Source organism: Scyliorhinus torazame, chromosome 22, assembly GCF_047496885.1.
Source record: "Scyliorhinus torazame isolate Kashiwa2021f chromosome 22, sScyTor2.1, whole genome shotgun sequence".
NCBI classification, from domain to species: domain Eukaryota; kingdom Metazoa; phylum Chordata; class Chondrichthyes; order Carcharhiniformes; family Scyliorhinidae; genus Scyliorhinus; species Scyliorhinus torazame.
In genome coordinates, this window is record NC_092728.1 from 78,747,774 (window position 1) to 78,769,115 (window position 21,342).

The 21,342-nt window shown below is 47.8% G+C and overlaps 1 protein-coding gene across 12 annotated transcripts in view; it reads right to left on the reverse strand.

The window, feature by feature from the left end:
- Nucleotides 1–21,342, reverse strand: part of dennd1a (DENN/MADD domain containing 1A) — a 723,976-nt gene that overhangs the window by 355,739 nt on the left and 346,895 nt on the right. For all 12 annotated transcript variants that reach the window (XM_072488418.1, XM_072488416.1, XM_072488417.1 and 9 more), the window contains exons 8-9: nt 18,887–18,940; nt 33–143 (exon numbers count right to left, since the gene is read on the reverse strand). In XM_072488418.1, the coding sequence (XP_072344519.1) occupies nt 33–143; nt 18,887–18,940 (165 nt within the window). The remainder of the gene's footprint in view (nt 1–32; nt 144–18,886; nt 18,941–21,342) is intronic.

Sequence of the window (21,342 nt, forward strand, 5' to 3'; positions counted from 1 at the left end):
GTTTATGCTTTGCTGCTGTCAGTGCTACTTACAGTGCTTAGTTTGCTGCAGGAGATGAGGACTCGACGTTCATACAACATACTGGCATAAAGATGGAGCATGTTGTTGACATCTACAGCTACAAAATACTCTGTCAGGTTTCTCTGAAAGAGAAAAACATTTTCAGAATTTGAAAGAGAAAAGGAGATGAGTGCCAATCCCATGGAACAAATTGCTGATAGTATGGAAAGAAAGACATTCAAATCAAGGTAATTTTCAATATGTTACAAGGTTCTCCGTTTTTCAATACCTGTTTACGAATAAGAAGTTATTCCATGGTTTTCAATCACTACTTGTCATGTACAAATGCAGATGGCCTCATTTCTAACGGCCACATGATTCTTTTACAGAAGCACATTGATCCATTTGGCGATATTATGAAATGGGTGGTGAGGTAGCACAGTAGTTAGCACAGTTGCTTCACAGTCCCAGGGTCCCAGGTTCGATTCTCGACTTGGGTCACTGTCTGTGCGGATTCTGCACATTCCGGAGCTGTGAAGTAACAGTGCTAACCACTGTGCTACCATGCCGCCCCACCATGGATATATCTGCAAAGTGATTTGCAAGAACATTGCACCAAAAGGTCCAGTTAGTAATGGAAAGGAATCAAGAACAATCTAAAGTAAAGCTTTTAAATTGAAAGAGTGCTAACTTCAATGGAATGACTGGGGATCTAGTCAGGACGAAATGGAAAGAACAATTCTGCAACAAAACCATAGCCGAACAATGGGTGTCCTTTAAGGGAGTGATGTTTCAGATGTACAGGCTAGGTACATCCCAACACGAGAGAAAGGCAGGCGAAGAAAACCTGGGCTGTTTGGATGTCAAGGGAGATGGAGACTATTATTAAACGAAGAATAGGGTGTACCTGTAAGTCAGGTAAACTTTTAAAGCTAGGACCACAAACACAATAAGTCGAGAGTGGAAGCGTTGAACAAAATATGATTGTCAAAGAAGGAATATGGAAATAGAATGGCAGGTAACTACAGACACTTAATAATTTGTTAGAAAAGACTATATTTAAGAAGAGGGACAGAACATGCCCGAGGAATTATGGCGTTTGACATCGGTGGTAGGACATATTACACAATCCTCACGAAAGAGAATAAATAGAAGATCATCTAGAAATGAGAAATATAATAATGAATAGTCAACATGGATTTTACTCCCAACACAAACATCCAGCCCCCACCCCCCCCCTCTTTAATTGCTGGGGACAAACAGATCTTTGAAAAAGGAGATGAACGGTCTCCACCTTGAATTGAATCCCTCCCCCGACCCCCTAAGGGCAAACTTAATTTTCATCTTTGCAGCAACTCGGTCACATCTGCCAACCACTTCGAAGCCCTTGGTGGCACCGCTGACCTCCACCCAAGTAGAATTTGTCACCGGGCAATAAGAGTGGCGAAGGCCACAACCTCAGCGCACTTCCCGTCCAGCTCCACCAACTCTGACACGTGGAAAATTGCTACCAAAGGGCTTGGCTCCAATCATAACCCCGCTATCATCAACAAAGTCTCAAACACCATTGCCCAGTGCCGGACCAAAACATATGTACATGATTCGCCGGCCCCCTTGAGCACCTCACCTCCACATCTGGGAAAAATCCATTCATACATGCTCGCATCACATGATGCCCGTGAACCACTTTAAATTGAATAAGACTCATCCTGGCGCAGGAGGAGGTTGAGTTTACCCGATAGACTATTTTACTCCAGGCCCCTCCGTGCTGCTCCCAGCTCTTCCTCTCATTTCCCCTTTATCTCTTCTAACAGAGCCAGACCAGTCTCCAGCAACCACAAATAGATATCCAAGATCTTCTCTTCCCCCAGCTCATCGCATGATAACAATCTATGCATCAACGTATGACTCGGCAGCTGAGGGAACAAAGCAAACAAAGTCTCGCACCTGCATATACCTAAATTTGCTCCCCCTCAGGAGCTGGTATTTCTCCTTCAACTCGCCAGCCCTGCAAAACTGCCCTCCACAAGCAGATCTCTTATCCTCTCAACCTCCTTCCTCCTATAAGTTGAGTCTATCCCAGACGATTGAAATGTATGATTTCCCACATTGGCGCCAATACCGGCATGCTCCCAATCCGAAGTGCCGCCTAAGCGATTCAAAATTTTAAGTGATGCCACCACTAACTGAGCTTGCTGTATACCTGGTCGGGGAGAGGGGCAGTGACCAGTGCATTTAAACACGACCCATTGTTTGACTAATCGAACAGAACCTTTTGATCAAGTATCAAATGGTAAATGAAGGGAATGCAGTGGGTGCTGTTTATATTGATTTTAAGAAAGCATTTGACACAGTACGATTTAAAAGGCTGGTTTAAAATTTGCTGATAACATTAAGTTTGGAGGTGTGGAAAACAGTGAGGATGGTACCAATAAACTACAGGAAGATATAGATAGGCCAAAAAGAACAGGTAGACAAATGGCAGATGAATTCCAAGGTTTGAGCAGAAGAATCAATGTTAGCACTCCAGGGCAGTACCGAGGGAGTGCTGTACTATTAGAAAATGAGACATTAAATTGAGGCCCTGTCTGCCCTCAAAGGTGGACCTGAAAAATCTATGGCACTATGTAAAAGGAGAGCAAGATAGTTAATCCCACTGTCCTGGCAAATATTTATGATCCAATTAGCCTCAGATTATCGGGACATTATCACATTGCTGTTTGTGGGGACTTGCTGAATACCATTTAACTGTTTATGCTTCCTGCAGTACAGCAGTGTTTATACTTCAAAAGTACTTCATTGGCTTTGGAACACTTTCACATACTTGGTGGTCGTGAAAGATGCTCTATAAATGCAACTCTTTCTTCAATACAGAGACATGTTGGGTGACACGTGTTGAAGAAAGGGTAGGAAGAGCCAGTCTACAATAAATGGCACAGTTTCAAATAGTGTGCAATGTCAGAGAGACCTGGGGAGAGTCATGTTCAGAGAGGAATTGGCATATGATATACAAGATACTTTTTCTGAAATGGAAAAAAATACCTGAAATATTTAGCTATATAGTTCACTTGTTTTTAATTTCTAAATTCATGGATGCAGTTTGAATTTTACATCTAGGTAATAATATTTCCTATTCAGGCTGAATGCAGATTTTTGTTCCCTTCACAAAGGTCACTGGCACTATTAGAACAAATCACTGATGTGCCGTTTGCAAACATTTCTTGATCCAAAGCTAATTTTGGAAATCAGAAATAGTGTCACGAAATATATTCTCCACATTTTCAAGAGAAAAACAAAGAAAGTTTGATTGGGTAGTGTTGGAATTTGGAGTTTAATAAATGCATTTACTGTGTTTTTCGCCCGCATCTTACATTTTGGTTAAATCAAGACTGCAAAATGCACCAAGTCTGTCTGGTATTTCTAAGGATCGGGGCATTTGAACTTAGAAAAGTGGGCCTAATTATAAACAACTCTGGGAATTCAATTGTGGGTCCATTAGAAATAAACAGGTATTTAAATTCTAAAGCTCTTTAATAATAGATGCTGTACCCTGTTCAAATGAGTAGGCTGTATTTTGAAATCTTGAATTTGACTTTCACAAGCCATCTTAAGTAACTCATCGTAATGCTCATTTATCTTGTGATGTAGCAACGTTAGTTGAAGCTGTGGTTAATGTGGATGACTGTAGGCTTTTGAGTATGAGAGAATGCCTTTTCTTTCTTCATGTCTCTTGTTTCTCCAGGCAATGCTTATTGGCGAGGACAGCTGTCATGTAAGAGGGCTAATTTTATTTCAAAGTGACCACTGAGATCCCTGGTGGAAATGTGCAATCCGATTTTGTGTGCCTCTTCAGAAAATGTTTGGGGACAATTTTGAACAGAGGCTATGGCAGCATGATTTTTGCCTGTCTCTGTATTTTTCTTTGAGTGGCTGATTTATAACATTGGAATCCTGTGAAACCGACAGACAGAATAATGGACACCCATGACCGAGCAGAAGCATTCACGTTAAATCATTTGCTTTAAGAGTGAAGTTTATATAGCCTTGAACAGTTATCTGAACCCAAAGTTTACGTTTTATAACTTTGAGGGCATACCCTTTTGTAAGTCTGACATACACTGCATAGTTTTCGCAGCTTCTTATATTATTCCTAGTTATGTTTCTGGTAGGAGCCCCTTAGTCAGCTCCTCCAGCTCCCTCACCGGCCGTCTTACAAACTCCCTTACCTGCATGTACTGGGGCTGGTTTAGCACACTGGGCTAAATCGCTGGCTTTTAAAGCAGACCAAGGCAGGCCAGCAGCACGGTTCAATTCCCGTACCAGCCTCCCCGAACAGGCGCCGGAATGTGGCGACTAGGGGCTTTTCACAGTAACTTGATTTGAAGCCTACTTGTGGCAATAAGCGATTTTCATTTTCATTTCATTTTCATGTACCTGAAGGCATTTCCGGGGGGGGAAGCCCAAATTTTTCCTCCAGCGCCCCAAGGCTCGCAAACGTCCCATCGAAAAACAAGGCCCCATCCTTCTAATTCCTGCCCTGTGCCAGTTCAGGAACCCTCCATCCATTCTCCCCGGGACGAACTGATGGTTCTCCCGGGTCAGGGACCAAACCGAAACCTCCACCTCACCCCTGTGGCATCTCCACTGCCCCAAATTTTCAAAGTCTCCGCCACCACCGGACTCGTGGTGTACCTAGTCGGCGGGAGCGGCAGCCGTCACCGGCGCTCCCAGACTCCTGCCCACACAGGACGCCATCTCCAGCCTCTTCCATGCCGCCTCCTCCCCCTCCATTACCCACTTGCATAGTCACATTGGCAGCCCAGTAATACCCACACAGATTAGGTAACGCTAACCCTCCTCTGTCCCTACTCCGCTCCAGAAAGACCCTTCTCACCCTCGGGGTCTTTTTGGCCCACACAAATCCCATGATGCTCCTACTGACCCGCTTAAAAAAGGCCTTAGGGATCAGGATGGGGAGGCACTGGAATATAAAAAGGAACCTCGGGAGCACCGTCATCTTCACTGACTGTACCCTACCCGCCAGGGAGTGGCAGTATATCCCACCTTTTATACTTCTCCTCCATCAGACTCGTCAAGTTGAGCTTGTGTAGGGCCCTCCAGCTCCTGGCCACCTGGATCCCTAGGTACCAAAAACTCCTTTCTGCCCTCTTCAGTGGAAGCTCATCTATCCCCCTTCCCTGGTCCCCTGGGTGTAGCATGAAGAGCTCACTCTTCCCCACGTTGAGCTAATACCCGGAAAAGTCCCCAAACTCCCTGAGGATCCGCATCACCTCCGGCATCCCCCCCACTGGTTCCGCCATATACAGTAACAGGTCATCGGCATACAACGACACCCGGTGTTCCTCCCCCCACCCCCCCCCCACCCCCCCCTCCGGACCAGCCCCCTCCAGTTCCTGGAAGCCCTTAGAGCCATAGCCAAAGGCTCAATTGCCAATGCAAATAGCAGGGGGGGATAGGGGGCACCCCTGCCTCATCCCCCGGAACAGTCGAAAGTAATCCGACCTCCTCCGATTCGTGGCCACACTCGCCACCGGGGCTTCGTAAAGTAGCCTAACCCAACTAATGAACCCCTCCCCGAACAAAAACCTCCTCAACACTTCCCAAAGATACCCCCACTCCACCCTATCGAAGGCCTTCTCCGCGTCCATCCTTGCCACTATCTCCGCTTCCCCCTCCACTGTAGGCATCATGATTACGTTAAGGAGCCTCCGCATATTGGTATTCAGCTGCCTTCCCTCAACAAAACCCGTCTGCTCCTCGTGAATTACCCCCGGGACACAGTCCTCAATTCTGGTAGCCAACACCTTCGCTAACAGCTTCGCGTCCACGTTGAGGAGAGAGATTGGCCTATACGACCCACACTGTAATGGGTCCTTGTCCCGCTTCAAGATCAGTGAGATCAGCGCCCTGGACATCGTCGGGGGTAGGACCCCTGCCTCCCTCGCCTCATTGAAAGGCCTCACGAATAGAGGGCCCAGAAGATCCATGTACTTCCGGTAAAATTCCACCGGGAACCCATCTGGCCCCGGTGCCTTCCCCGCCTGCATACTCCCCAGCCCCTTAGTCAGCTCCTCCAGCCACCTGCTCCTCCTCCACCCTCGGGAACCTCAGCCGATCCAAAAATCGACGCTTCCCCCCCCTCCTCCGTCGGGGGCTCAGACCTATACAGAGAACATAACAGCGCAGTACAAGCCCTTCGGCCCTCGATGTTGCGCCGACCTGTGAAACCACTCTAAAGCCCATCTACACTATTCCCTTATCATCCATATGTCTATCCAATGACCATTTGAATGCCCTTAGTGTTGGCGAGTCCACTACTGTTGCAGGCAGGGCATTCCACGCCCTTACTACTCTCTGAGTAAAGAACCTACCTCTGACATCTGTCTCATATCTATCTCCCCTCAATTTAAAGCTATGTCCCCTCGTGCTAGACATCACCATCCAAGGAAAAAGGCTCTCACTGTCCACCCTATCCAATCCTCTGATCATCTTGTATGCCTCAATTAAGTCACCTCTTAACCTTCTTCTCTCTAACAAAAGCAGCCTCAAGTCCCTCAGCCTTCCCTCATAAGATCTTCACTCCATACCAGACAACATTCTGGTAAATCTCCTCTGCACCCTTTCCAATGCTTCCACATCCTTCCTATAATGCGGCGACCAGAATTGCACGCAATACTCCAAATGCGGCCGCACCAGAGTTTTGTACAGCTGCAACATGACCTCATGGCTCCGAAACTCAATCCCTCTACCAATAAAAGCTAACACACCATACGCCTTCTTAACAACCCTCTCAACCTGGGTGGCAACTTTCAGGGATCTATGTACATGGACACCGAGATCACTCCGCTCATCCACACTGCCGAGAATCTTACCATTAGCCCAGTACTCTGTCTTCCTGTTATTCCTTCCAAAATGAATCACCTCACACTTTTCTGCATTAAACTCCATTTGCCACCTCTCAGCCCAGCGCTGCAGCTTATCTATGTCACTCTGTAACTTGAAGTAACATCCTTCCGCACTGTCCACAACTCCACCGACTTTAGTGTCATCTGCAAATTTACTCACCCATCCTTCTACGCCCTCCTCCAGGTCATTTATAAAAATGACAAACAGCAGTGGCCCCAAAACAGATCCTTGTGGTACACCACGAGTAACTGGACTCCAGTCTGAACATTTCCCATCAACCACCACCCTTTGTCTTCTTCCAGTTAGCCAATTCATGATCCAAACTGTTAAATCATCCTGAATCCCATGCCTCCGTATTTTCTGCAGTAGCCTAACGTGGGGAACATTATCAAACGCTTTACTGAAATCCATATACACCACATCAACGGCTTTACCCTCATCTACCTGTTTGGTCACCTTCTCAAAGAACTCAATAAGGTTTGTGAGGCACAACCTACCCTTCACAAAACCGTGTTGACTATCTCTAATCAAATTATTCCTTTCCAGATGATTATACATCCTATCTCTTATAAACCTTTCCAAGATTTTGCCCACAACAGAAGTAAGGCTCACTGGTCTATAGTTACCGGGGTTGTCTCTACTTCCCTTCTTGAACAAGGGGACAACATTTATTATCCTCCAGTCTTCTGGCACTATTCCTGAAGACAAAGATGACTTAAAGATCAAAGCCAAAGTCTCAGCAATCTCCTCCCTAGCTTCCCAGAGAATCCTAGGATAAATCCCATCTGGCCCAGGGGACTCATCTATTTTCACACTTTCCAGAATTGCTAACACCTCCTCCTTATGAACCTCAAGCCCTTCTAATCTAGTAGCCTGAATCTCAGTCTGAATTCTCCCCGACAACACTATCTTTTGCCTGTGTGAATACTGATGAAAAATATTCATTTAGCACCTCTCCTATCTCCTCGGACTCCACGCACAACTTCCCGCTACTGTCCTTGACTGGCCCTACTCTTACCCTCGTCATTCTTTTATTCCTGACATCTCCATAGAAAGCTTTAGGGTTATCGTTGATCCTATCTGCCAAAGACTTCTCATGTCCCCTCCTGGCTCTTCTTAGCTCTCTCTTCAGGTCCTTCCTAGCTAACTTGTAACTCTCGAGCGCCCTAAATGAACCTTCATGTCTCATCTTTACATAAGCCTCCTTCTTCCTCTTGACAAGTGTTTCGACTGCTTTAGTAAACCACGGTTCCCTTGCTCGACCACTTCCTCCCTGCCTGACAGGTACATACTTATCAAGGACATGCAATAGCTGTTCCTTGAACAAGCTCCACATGGTTTTCCGGTTGCGGCGATGCACTGCTAAGCCGCACGTTTCGGCAGCTCCCGTTCTAACGGACTTTTGGGCTCTTTTCGGGAGCCCCAACGGAAATTTTTCCAGACCAAATCCAGTGTGGGGTGACAAGTGCCCCCCCCCCCCGGTGTGTGTATGGAAAGGACCAGCGGTAGTGGCCAGATTGCGAAGGATCCTTTGGAGCAGCGGCAGAGAAGAGAAGGGAGAAGCAAGATGGCGGCGGATGGAGCCCAGACGACATGGGGCCCGGACCAGCAGGAATTCCTCCGATGATGTGTGGAGGAACCAAAGAAGGAGGTGCTGGCGCCGATGCTATTGGCAATCGAGGGACTGAAGGAAACACAAAAGGTCCAGGCGATAGAGCTCCGTGGAGTGAAGGCAAAGGCAGCCGAAAATGAGGATGAGATACAGGGCCTGGTGGTAAAAACGGAGACGCATGAGGCGCTACATAAGAGGTGCATCGAAAGGCTGGAAGCCCTGGAGAACAGCTCGAGAAGGAAGAACCTACGGATTCTAGGTCTCCCCGAAGGAACAGAGGGAGCTGATGTTGGGGCTTATGTGAGCACGATGCTCCATACGCTAATGGGAGCTGAGGCCCCAACGGGCCCCCTGGAGGTGGAAGGAGCGTACCGGGTCCTTGTGAGAAGACCAAAGGCAGGTGAAATACCAAGGGCGATAGTGGTGAGATTTCACCGCTTCATGGACAGAGAGGCGGTCTTGAGCTGGGCCAAGAAGGTACGGAGTAGCAAGTGGGAGAATGCGGTGATACGAGTGTATCAGGACTGGAGTGCTGAGGTGGCGAGAAGGAGGGCGAGCTTTAATCGGGCCAAGGCGGTGCTTCACAGGAAGAAAATAAAATTCGGGATGCTGCAGCCGGCGCGATTGTGGGTCACGCATCAGGGCAAGCACTACTACTTCGAAACGGCGGATGAGGCATGGACCTTCATTCAAGAAGAGAAACTGGACTAGAACTGAGAGTTTGATGTTGGGGGGGGGGGGGGGGAAAGCAACGAGGTGGTGGTACAGAAATGTAAAGTGGGAAATAGGAGGTTTATTATATAGTAACGTTGGGTGGGGAATTTCTCTCCCCTTGATGGGGGGACACAAGGAAATGTGGGCGCCAGTGGAAAAAGGGACAGAGAGGGGGAGGGGGAATGAGGGAGCTGCGCCATAGGGGGTGGGGCCGATAGGAAAGCACGGGGTTTTCCCGCGCTATGGAGATGATGGCGGGAAGATAGGCGCAGGAAGGAAGAGAGCCCCACACACAGGGAGGTCAAAGAGAGAACGGGGGAAGACGGGGCCAGCTAGAGTTAGCTGACTTTCGGAAGCATTATGGGGGAGTAACCATGCTCGATGGAGATCTAGCGGGGTGAGGTGGGGCGGGGGGGGGGGGGACTAACTGGGTTGCTGCTGCTGAGTGCAAGGGGTAGCTGGCAAGAGAAGAGGTGGTCGGGACGGGAAGGCGCCGCCTGGGGGACAGGTGGGTGCGCGGGACCTGGACGGGGGGCTGGCCCAGAAAAGGGGATGGCTAGTCGGCGGGGGACGGGGGGACGGGTGTCGTTCGAGGCTAAGAATATAGTGGTGGATAACGGGGGCAGATATGTGATGGTGAGTGGTAGATTGCAGGGAGAGGCGGTCGTGCTGGTAAATGTATATGCCCCGAACTGGGATGACGCGGGATTTATGAAGTGGATGCTGGGACGTATCCCGGAATTTGAGGTGGGAAGCTTGGTAATGGGGGGGGGGGGGCTTCAACACGGTGCTGGATCCAGGGCTAGACCGGTCTAGATCCAGGACCGGAAGAAGGCCGGCAGCGGCCAAGGTGCTTAGGGGATTTATGGAACAAATGGGGAGAGTGGATCCGTGGAGGTTTGCTAGGCCGTTGGCCAAAGAGTTTTCCTTTTTCTCCCATGTCCACAAGGTATATTCCCGAATAGACTTCTTTGTTATGAGTAGGGCACTGATCTTGAAGGTGGCAGGAACGGAGTACTCGGCATTGCCATTTCAGACCATGCCCCGCACTGGGTGGATCTGGAACTAGAAGAGAGGGAGCAGCACCCACTCTGGCGACTGGATGTGGGACTATTGGCGGATGAGGGGGTCTGTGGAAGGGTGCGGGGGTGTGTTGGGAGATACCTGGAGGTCAATGACGACGGTGAGGTTCAGGTGGGGGTAGTATAGGAAGCGCTGAAGGTGGTGGTTAGAGGAGAGCTGATCTCCATTAGAGCCCACAAGGAGAAACAAGAGGGCAAAGAAAGGGAGAGATTAGTGGGGGAGATTTTGAGGGTGAATAAAAGATATGCGGAGGCCCCAGACGAAGGACTATATAGAGAAAGGCGAAGACTTCAGACGGAGTTTGACCTGCTGACCACAGGGAAGGCAGAGGCACAGTGGAGGAAGGCACAGGGGATGAGATATGAGTATGGGGAAAAGGCGAGCCGGCTGCTGGCCCACCAACTTCGTAAGAGGATAGCGGCGAGAGAGATTGGGGGAGTTGGGGATGAAACGGGAACTATGGAGCATAGAGCAGGGAAGGTAAATGAGGTGTTTAAGACCTTTTATGAGAGGCTATATAAGTCCCAACCCCCAGGGGGAAAAGAGGGAATGCTACATTTTCTGGACCAACTAAGGTTCCAGAGGGTGGAGGAGCAGGAAGTGGCAGGTCTGGGGGCGCCAATCGAGGTGGACGAGGTGACTAAGGGACTGGGGAACATGCAAGCAGGGAAGGCCCCGGGACCAGACGGGTTTCCGGTGGAATTCTACAGGAAATATGTGGACCTGTTGGCCCCGCAGCTGGCGAGAACCTTTAACGAGGCCAGGGAAGGGGGGATACTACCCCCGACAATGTCGGAGGCGACGATATCATTAATTCTGAAGCGGGATAAAGATCAGCTGCAATGCGGGTCATACAGGCCTATCTCACTCCTAAATGTAGACGCCAAACTGCTGGCGACAAGGATAGAGGATTGCGTCCCGGGGGTGGTGCATGAAGACCAGACAGGGTTTGTAAAGGGGAGACAACTGAATGTCAACGTTCGACGGCTGCTGGGGGTGATGATGACACCCCCAGCGGAGGGAGAGGCAGAGATAGTGGCGGCGATGGATGCGGAGAAGGCATTCGATAGGGTGGAGTGGGACTATTTGTGGGAGGTGCTGAGGAGGTTTGGGTTCGGGGAGGGATTTGTTAGATGGGTCAGACTCCTATATGGGGCCCCAGTGGCAAGTGTAGTCACAAACCGGCAAAGATCGGGGTATTTTCGGTTACACAGGGGAACAAGACAGGGGTGTCCCCTGTCCCCATTACTGTTCGCATTGGCAATTGAACCACTGGCCATAGCGTTGAGGGACTCTAAGAAATGGAGGGGGGTGGTTAGAGGGGAAGAGGAGCATCGAGTGTCACTCTATGCTGATGACTTACTGCTATATGTTGCGGACCCTGTAGAGGGGATGCCAGAGGTTATGCAGATACTGAGGGAGTTTGGAGATTTCTCGGGATACAGGCTAAATATGGGGAAGAGCGAGCTTTTTGTAATACACCCCGGGGACCAGGGAAGAGGAATAGACGCTCTGCCGTTAAGGAGAGTGGAAAGGAGCTTCCGATATCTTGGGATCCAGGTAGCCAGGAACTGGGGAACTCTACACAGACTTAATCTGACGCGACTGGTGGAGCAGATGGAGGAGGACTTCAAGAGGTGGGATATGTTGCCACTCTCATTGGCGGGCAGAGTGCAGGCGGTAAATACGATGGTCCTCCCGAGGTTTCTTTTCGTGTTTCAGTGTCTCCCCATTCTGATCACAAAGGCCTTTTTCAAAAAAATAGACAGGAGCATTATGAGCTTTGTGTGGGAAGGGAAGACCCCGAGGGTAAAGAGGGGGTTCCTGCAGCGCAGTAGGGATAGAGGGGGACTGGCGCTGCCGAGCCTGAACGACTACTACTGGGCCGCCAATCTGGCGATGGTCTGTAAGTAGATGAGGGAGGGAGAGGGGCGGCGTGGAAGAGGCTGGAGATGGCGTCCTGTAAAGGAACGAGCCTAAAGGCGCTGGTGACGGCGCCGCTGCCGTTCCCCCCGAAAAAGGTATACCACAAACCCAGTGGTGGTGGCAACCTTGAGGATCTGGGGGCAGTGGAGGCGACACAGGGGGGTGACGGGTGCCTCGGTGTGGTCCCCGATTAGGAATAACCACAGGTTTGTCCCAGGAAGGATGGACGGGGGGGTTCCAGAGTTGGCAACGAGTAGGAATTAGGAAACTGAGGGACCTGTTTATAGACGGGACGTTTGCGAGCCGGGGAGCGCTGGAGGAAAAATATGAGTTGCCCCCGGGGAATATCTTCAGTATATGCAAGTGAGGGCGTTTACGAGGTAACAGGTGAGGGAATTTCCGCTGCTCCCGACACAGGGGATCCAGGATAGAGTGATTTCGGGGGTATGGGTCGGGGAGGGCAAAGTGTCCGAAATATATCAGGAGATGAGAGATGAGGGGGAGACGCGGGTAGAGGAACTGAAAGGAAAATGGGAAGAAGAGCTGGGGGAGGAGATTGAGGAGGGGCTGTGGGCTGATGCACTAAGTAGGGTAAATTCCTCGTCTTAGTGTGCCAGGCTTAGCCTGATTCAATTTAAGGTTCTACACAGAGCACATATGACGGGAGCAAGAATGAGCAGGTTCTTCAGAGTGGAGGACAGGTGCGGGAGGTGCTCGGGAAGCCCGGCGAACCACACACACATGTTCTGGTCGTGTCCGGCATTGGATGAGTATTGGAGGGGCATGGCAAGGGTGATCTCAAAGGTGGTGAAGGTCCGGGTCAAGCCAGGCTGGGGGTTAGCGATATTTGGGGTAGCGGAAGAGCCGAGAGTGCAGGCGAAAGAGGCCGATATTCTGGCCTTTGCGTCCCTGATAGCCCGGCGAAGGATCCTACTTATGTGGAAGGAAGCGAAACCCCCCGGCGTGGAGGCCTGGATAAACGACGTGGCAGGGTTCATAAAGCTGGAACGAATAAAATTTGCGCTGAGAGGATCGGCTCAGGGGTTCTCCAGGCGGTGGCAACCGTTCCTTGACTATCTCACGGAACGTTAAGGGAAAATAGATTGACAGCAGCAGCAACCCGGGGGGGGGGGGGGGGGGGGGGGGGGGGGGGGGGGGGGGGCACTATTTTTTGTCACTTTGTTAGTTCACTATATTATTTAAATAATGTTATTTACCAGTTATTGTATTATTTTTATGTTGATTTGTAAAAACGGAAAAATTTTGTTTGAAAAATTTAATAAAATATATTTTTTTTAAAAAGAACAAGCTCCACATTTCCATTGTGCCCATCCCCTGCAGTTTTCCTCTCCATCCGATGCATCCTAAGTCTTGCCTCATCGCATCATAATTGCCTTTCCCCCAGATATAACTCTTGCCCTGCGGTATATCCCTTTCCATCGCTAAAGTAAACGTAATCGAATTGTAGTCACTATCACCAAAGTGCTCACCTACCTCCAAATCTAACACCTGTCCTGGTTCATTACCCAGTACAAATCCAAAATGGCCTCGCCTCTCGTTGGCCTATCTACATACTGCGTCAGGAAACCCTCCTGCACACATTGGACAAAAACGGACCCATCTAAAGTACTCGAACTACAGCATTTCCAGTCAATATTTGGAAAGTTAAAGTCCCCCATAACAACTACCCTGGTGCTTTCGCTCCTATCCAGAAGCATCTTTGCAATCCTTTCCTCTACATCTCTGGAACTTTTCGGAGGCCTATAGAAAACCCCTAACAGGGTGACCTCTCCTTTCCTGTTTCTAACCTCAGCCCATACTACCTCAGTAGACGAGTCATCAAACGTCCTTTCTGCCACCGTAATACTGTCCTTGACTAACAGTGCCACCCCTCCCCCTCTTTTAACCCCTTCCCTGAGCTTACTGAAATATCTAAACCCCGGCACCTGCAACAACCATTCCTGTCCCTGCTCTATCCATGTCTCCGAAATGGCCCATGTACCAACCCATGCCGCAAGATTACCCACCATATTCCGGATGCTCCTGGCATTGAAGAATACACACTTTAAACCACCTTGCTGCCTGCCGGTACACTCCTGCAACTTTGAAATCTTACTCATGACCTCACTCTCAACCTCCTGTATACTGGAGCTACAATTCAGGTTCCCAAGCCCCTGATGAACTAGTTTAAACCCTCCTGAAGAGCATTAGCAAATTTCCCCCCCAGGATATTGGTACCCCTCTGGTCCAGGTGTAGACCATCCCGTTTGTAGAGGTCCCACCGACCCCAGAATGAGCCCCAATTATCCACAAATCTGAAACCTTCCCTCCTGCACCATCCCTGTAGCCACGTGTTCAACTCCTCTCTCTCCCTATTCCTCGTCTCGCTAGCACATGGCACGGGCAACAACCCAGAGATAATAACTCTGTTTGTCCTAGATCTAAGTTTCCACCCTAGCTCCCTGAATTTCTGCCTTACATCCCTATCCCTTTTCCTATCCATGTTGTTCGTACCTATGTGGACCACGACTTGGGGCTGCTCCCCCTCCCCCTTAAGGATCCCGAAAACACGATCCGAGACAGCCCCTCATAAAAGACTCTAAATACCGCATTTATTCCCACCGCACTCCGCACCGTGTTCCCCCCTTTATCCCTAACTCCCCCAATCTCCCTCGCTGCCCCGCGCTTCCAAAGCTGGTGTGCCAACATCCGGCTAGCTTTCTCCCTGTACTCATACACCGCCCCTTGCGCTTTCCTCCACTGCACCTCTGCCTTCTTGGTGGTCAACAGGTCAAACGCGGCCTGGAGGCTTCGTCGCTCCTTGAGTAGTCCCTCCTTGGGGACCTCTGCATACCTCCTATCCACCCTTAAAATCTCCCCCAGCAATCTCTCCCTCTCTCTCCTCTCCTTCTTCTCCTTAGTGGAGATTAGCTCTCCCGTAATCACCACCTTCAGCGCCTCGCAGACCACCCCCACCTGCACCTCCCCATTATCGTTAGCCTCTAGATAGCTTTCAATGCACCCCCGAATCCTCCCGCTCACCTCCTTATCCGCCAACAAGCCCACATCCAGGTGCCACAGCAGGCGCTGGTCCCTCTCCTCCACTAGCTCCAGCTCCACCCAATGCGGGGCATGGTCTGAGTTGGCTATGGCCGAATACTCCGTGTCCTCCACCCTCGGGATTAGTGCCCTGCTTATAACGAAGAAGTCTATCCGGGAGTAGGCTTTATGGACGTAGGAAAAAAAAGAAAATTCCCTGGCCCGCGGCCTGACAAACCTCCATGGGTCCACTCCTCCCATCTGGTCCATAAACCCCCTCAGCACCTTGGCCGCCGCCGGCCTCTTACCTGTCCTGGACCTGGAGCGGTCCAATGCTGGATCCAGTACCGTGTTGAAGTCCCCACCCCCCCATTATCAAGCTCCCTGCCTCCAGGTCCAGAATCCGGCCCAACATGCAGCGCATAAATCCGGCATCGTCCCAATTCGGGGCATATACATTCACTAATAACACCCGCACCCGCTGCAGCTTACCACTTACCATCACATACCTACCTCCATTGTCTGCCACGATGCTCAGCGCCTCAAACGACACCCGCTTCCCCACCAAAATTGGCACCCCTCGATTCTTTGTGTCCAACCCAGAGTAGAAAACCTGCCCTACCCACCCCTTTCTCAGCCTAACCTGATCTGCCACCCTCAAATGCGTCTCCTGGAGCATAACCACATCTGCCTTCAGTCCCTTCAGGTGCACGAACATACGGGCCCTCTTGACCGGCCTGTTCAGGCCTCTCACATTCCAAGTTATCAGCCGGATCAGGGGGCTTCCCGCCCACCCCCCCTGCCGATTAGCCATCCCCTTTTCTAGGCCAAACACGTGCCCGCGCCTCCCGCACTCTCCATTGCCCCCAGTGGCAGACCCCCGCCCCAACTCTCTCCCCGAGCCCCAGCTCCCCTTTGGCCAATGCAACAGCAACCCAGTTCCCCCCTCCCCCCAGCTAGGTTCCCCCCTCCTTCTAAGCTAGTAGTGCCACAATGTATGTAGAGCCCACTGGATGGGATCTGCTCAAGGTTCACAAAATGTAGAGTGTAATCAGAGATCACTATCCTCAAATATTCCACTTTTCTGATTCCCAGGAGTAGAAACTTATCAAACACAAAATAGTCTATTCTCGAGTAGATCTCATGTATATGTGAGAAAAATGAGAATTCCTGATCATGTGGATGCAGGAATCTTCATGGGTCCACTCCCCCATCTACTCCATGCAAGTTTGAAGCACCATCACCATCCCGAGAGAGCCGGAAATTTAGGGCTTGATCGGTCTATTTTGGGTTCCAACACACAGTTAAAGTCCAATCGATGTGTGTCTAAATCAGGGATGGAAGCTAGCAAACCTTTGATAAATGTTACATTGTCCCAATTAGGGGCATATACATTCCCCATGACTAACGGAGTACCTGCAAACAACCCACTCACTATTACATACCTACCGTTATATTACATTAATATATTCACGTATAATATATTATGCTATATTATGTATTAATGTATAATGTTATATTATCTGAAAAGGGTTAATTATGCAGGAGTAGAATCATTTTAATATAATTAAACCATAGGGCAAAATCTTGGAAAGGTTTATAAGAGATAGGGTGTATAATCATCTGGAAAGGAATAATTTGATTAGACATAGTCAACACGGTTTTGTGAAGGGTAGGTCGTGCCTCACAAACCTTATTGAGTTCTTTGAGAAGGTGACCAAACAGGTGGATGAGGGTAAAGCCGTTGATGTGGTGTATATGGATTTCAGTAAAGCGTCTGATAAGGTTCCCCATGGTAGGCTACTGCAGAAAATACGGAAGCATGGGATTCAGGATGATTTAGCAGTTTGGATCAGAAATTGGCTAGCTGGAAGAAGACAAAGGGTGGTGGTTGATGGGAAGTGTTCAGACTGGAGTCCAGTTACTAGTAGTGTACCACAAGGATCTGTTTTGGGGCCACTGCTGTTTGTCATTTTTATAAATGACCTGGAGGAGGCCGTAGAAGGAAGGGTGAGTAAATTAGCAGATGACACTAAAGTTGGTGGAGTTGTGGACAGTGCGGAAGGACGTTACAAGTTACAGGGCATTCAAATGGTCATTGGATAGACATATGGACGATAAGGGAATAGTGTAGATGGGCTTTAGAGTGGTTTCACAGGTCGGCGCAACATCGAGGGCCGAAGGGCCTGTACTGCACTGTAATGTTCTATGTTCTATAGATGCATTTGTTAAATGTACTGTAATGTTTCCCATCATGTTATTTGTTGTCTTTTATTAACAACTCGAGTGACAGGTCAAAAGTTTTTCCTTTCACTTTTAAGCTAACCCACTTTTTTTTGTTTTTCTACGGGTTTCATGCCTAATTTTGGTGAACAATTTAACATCCCACAGACTAATTGCAACGTTAAACATCAAAATAAGGTGTTTAAATTGTTAAAAGCTAGGTAACCTGGGAGATGCACTTCAATGGTGTTTTAATTTAGGGGGCTGATTTTGATAAACACTCTTTTCCTGTGGAAACTCACTATTTACACACTCTTCACCAGAGAATTATTCAAACAGTGATTTTACTGGATTAAGGAGCAGTGCAGCAAAAACCTGGAAATTGATATTTGAATCCAGAGTTTCCTTAGCTGGGAAAAATCAGCATACAATGGCTCCTGCTGTACATTCAGCCAGTAGTGAATTTCCCAATCTGGGAAACTCATTGTACTAAAAAGTACTCCCTTCGCACTATCCTTAATCTTCCATTTCATGACAGGTGGCAGTTCTTTTATATAAAAAAATATATTTTGTATATAGTATTGTCACAATCCACAACTAAATTAAAGGATTCTGTTCCTGAGAAATAAGGAGCTGATTTAGGGGACAGCAAGACACTGTGATTTAATATGCTGTAACAAAAGGGTGATCATGGAAGTGGAGAAATAAGGAGAGTGAGAAAATGCAATGGAGGCTGGCGGGAAGGTAATGGGAGGCAGGAGAACACAAAAGAGGGGAAGAGGAAAGAAGAAAGGAAAGAAAGCAATTTATGGCCAAAGTGCTTCATAACCAATGAAGTTCTTTAAGTCAATCACTGTTGTGTAGTTGGGAACTATTCGTAAAAGTAAAAGAAAAACATATTTAAAAAATAAACCTGACCCAATCTATTCCAAGTCAGCCTGCTACGTTAATACTTCAGATAGATCAAATTGTGCAAAAATATTAGTCGCCACTTCTTGAAAGCACTTCTTGGAGCAAATATTCTTATATCTTTAAACCTGGCTACCGAACAAAGGTTTATGCATAAAAAATATGACATGCAGTATTTTAAAAATAATCTGTAAAAATACATATTTCAGTTTTAATGCATGAGACATTACAATATTTAGCAAACGTTATTTTATTTTTAATTTTAGACTGACTGATAAACTGAAGATACAGTGCAACAATCAAAAACAATCAGTTGCAATATCCCAATTCCCTTCTTAGAGTACTTGGTACAAAAAACATAGCACTAAGAATAAATCTGTTCAGAGTCACAGAATACAATTGTCGAATTAAACCAGTCGACTGAAAAGCTGTCCGCCAGAGATGTGTACTTACATTTTCAGGAATACTAGGAAGTTCCCTGGTATCGGGTGTAGTAAAGTATGAATGCTGCCAAAATAAAAGATATTCAGAATTCTTTTCATGAAATACTGTCAACAGAAAATGTACAAAATTGAAAGTATGATTCTTATTATGTTACCAGCTATAACAGAAATAAATCTTACTTACCAACCAATTTAAAATTGTAAATGTAATGTTTGTATTTATACCCATTCATGGTACTAAAGATATCAAAACTATACTAACGGTATTTTTCCATTTCTATTTCTAAGACCTATTTTACAAATAGCATGGCATAATGCATCCTCCACACTTCCTAAATTCTAATCAAATATATTTTATTTCATTCATCTTATTTCACAAAACAGTGTTTCCACTTAGAACAAAGAACAAAGAAATGTACAGCACAGGAACAGGCCCTTCGGCTCTCCAAGCCCGTGCCGACCATGCTGCCCGACTAAACTACAATCTTCTACACTTCCTGGGTCCGTATCCCTCTATTCCCATCCTATTCATGTATTTGTCAGGATGCCCCTTAAATGTCACTATCGTCCCTGCTTCCACCACCTCCTCCAGTAGCAAGTTCCAGGCACCGACTACCCTCTGCGTAAAAAACTTGCCTTGTACATCTACTCTAAACCTTGCCCTTCTCACCTTAAACCTATGCCCCCTAGTAATTGACCCCTCTACCCCGGGGAAAAGCCTCTGACTATCCACTCTGTCTATGCCCCTAATAATTTTGTAGACCTCTATCAGGTTACCCCTCAACCTCCTTCGTTCCAGTGAAAACAAACCGAGTTTATTCAACCGCTCCTCATAGCTAATGCCCTCCATACCAGGCAACATTCTGGTAAATCTCTTCTGCACCCTCTCTAAAGCCTCCACATCCTTCTGGTAGTGTGGCGACCAGAATTGAACACGATACTCCAAGTGTGGCCTAACTAAGGTTCTATACAGCTGCAACATGACTTGCCAATTCTTATACTCAATGCCCCGGCCAATGAAGGCAAGCATGCCGTATGCCTTCTTGACTACCTTCTCCACCTGTATTGCCCCTTTCAGTGACCTGTGGACCTGTACTCCTAGATTTCTTTGACTTTCAATACTCTTGAGGGTTCTACCATTCACTGTATATTCCCTACCTGCATTAGACCTTCCAAAATGCATTACCTCACATTTGTCCGGATTAAACTCCATCTGCCATCTCTCCGTCCAAGTCGCCAAACAATCTAAATCCTGCTCTGTCCTCTGACATCCTCATCGCTATCCGCAATTCCACCAACATTTGTGTTGTCTGCAAACTTACTAATCAGACCAGTTACATTTTCCTCCAAATCATTTATATATACTACAAACAGCAAAGGTCCCAGCACTGATCCCTGTGGAACACCACTGGTCACAGCCCTCCAATTAGAAAAGTATCCTTCCATTGCTACTCTCTGCCTTCTATGCCCTAGCCAGTTCTGTATCCACCTTGCCAGCTCACCCTGATCCCGTGTGACTTCACCTTTTGTACTAGTCTACCATGAGGGACCTTGTCAAAGGCCTTACTGAAGTCCATATAGACAACATCCACTGCCCTTCCTGCATCAATCATCTTTGTGACCTCCTCGAAAAACTCTATCAAGTTAGTGAGATACGACCTCCCCTTCACAAAACCGTGCTGCCTCTCGTTAATACGTCCATTTGCTTCCAAATGGGAGTAGGTCCTGTCTTGAAGAATTCTCTCCAGTAATTTCCCTACCGCTGACGTAAGGCTCACCGGCCTGTAGTTCCCTGGATTATCCTTGCTATCCTTCTTAAACAAAGGAACAACATTGGCTATTCTCCAGTCCTCCGGGACATCACCTGAAGACAGTGAGGATCACCTGAAGACAGTGAGGATCCAAAGATTTATGTCAAGGCCTCAGCAATTTCCTCTCCAGCCTCCTCCAGTATTCTGGGGTAGATCCCATCAGGCCCTGGGGACTTATCTACCTTAATATTTTTTAAGACACCCAACACCTCGTCTTTTTAGATCTCAATGTGACCCAGACTATCTACATACCCTTCTCCAGACTCAACATCTACCAATTTCTTCTCTTTGGTGAATACTGATGCAAAGTATTCATTTAGTACCTCGCCCATTTCCTCTGGCTCCACACATAGATTCCCTTGCCTATCCTTCAGTGGGCCAACCCTTTCCCTGGCTACCATCTTGCTTTTTATGTACGTGTAAAAAGCCTTAGGATTTTCCTTAACCCTATTTGCCAATGACTTTTTGTGACCCCTTCTAGCCCTCCTGACTCCTTGCTTAAGTTCCTTCCTACTTTCCTTATATTCCACACAGGCTTCGTCTGTTCCCAGCCTTTTAGCCCTGACAAATGCCTCCTTTTTCTTTTTGACTTGTGCATTTTTCAATTTTATCTTGGTAACGAGAACTTATAATTTTTTCAAAACCTGGTTACATC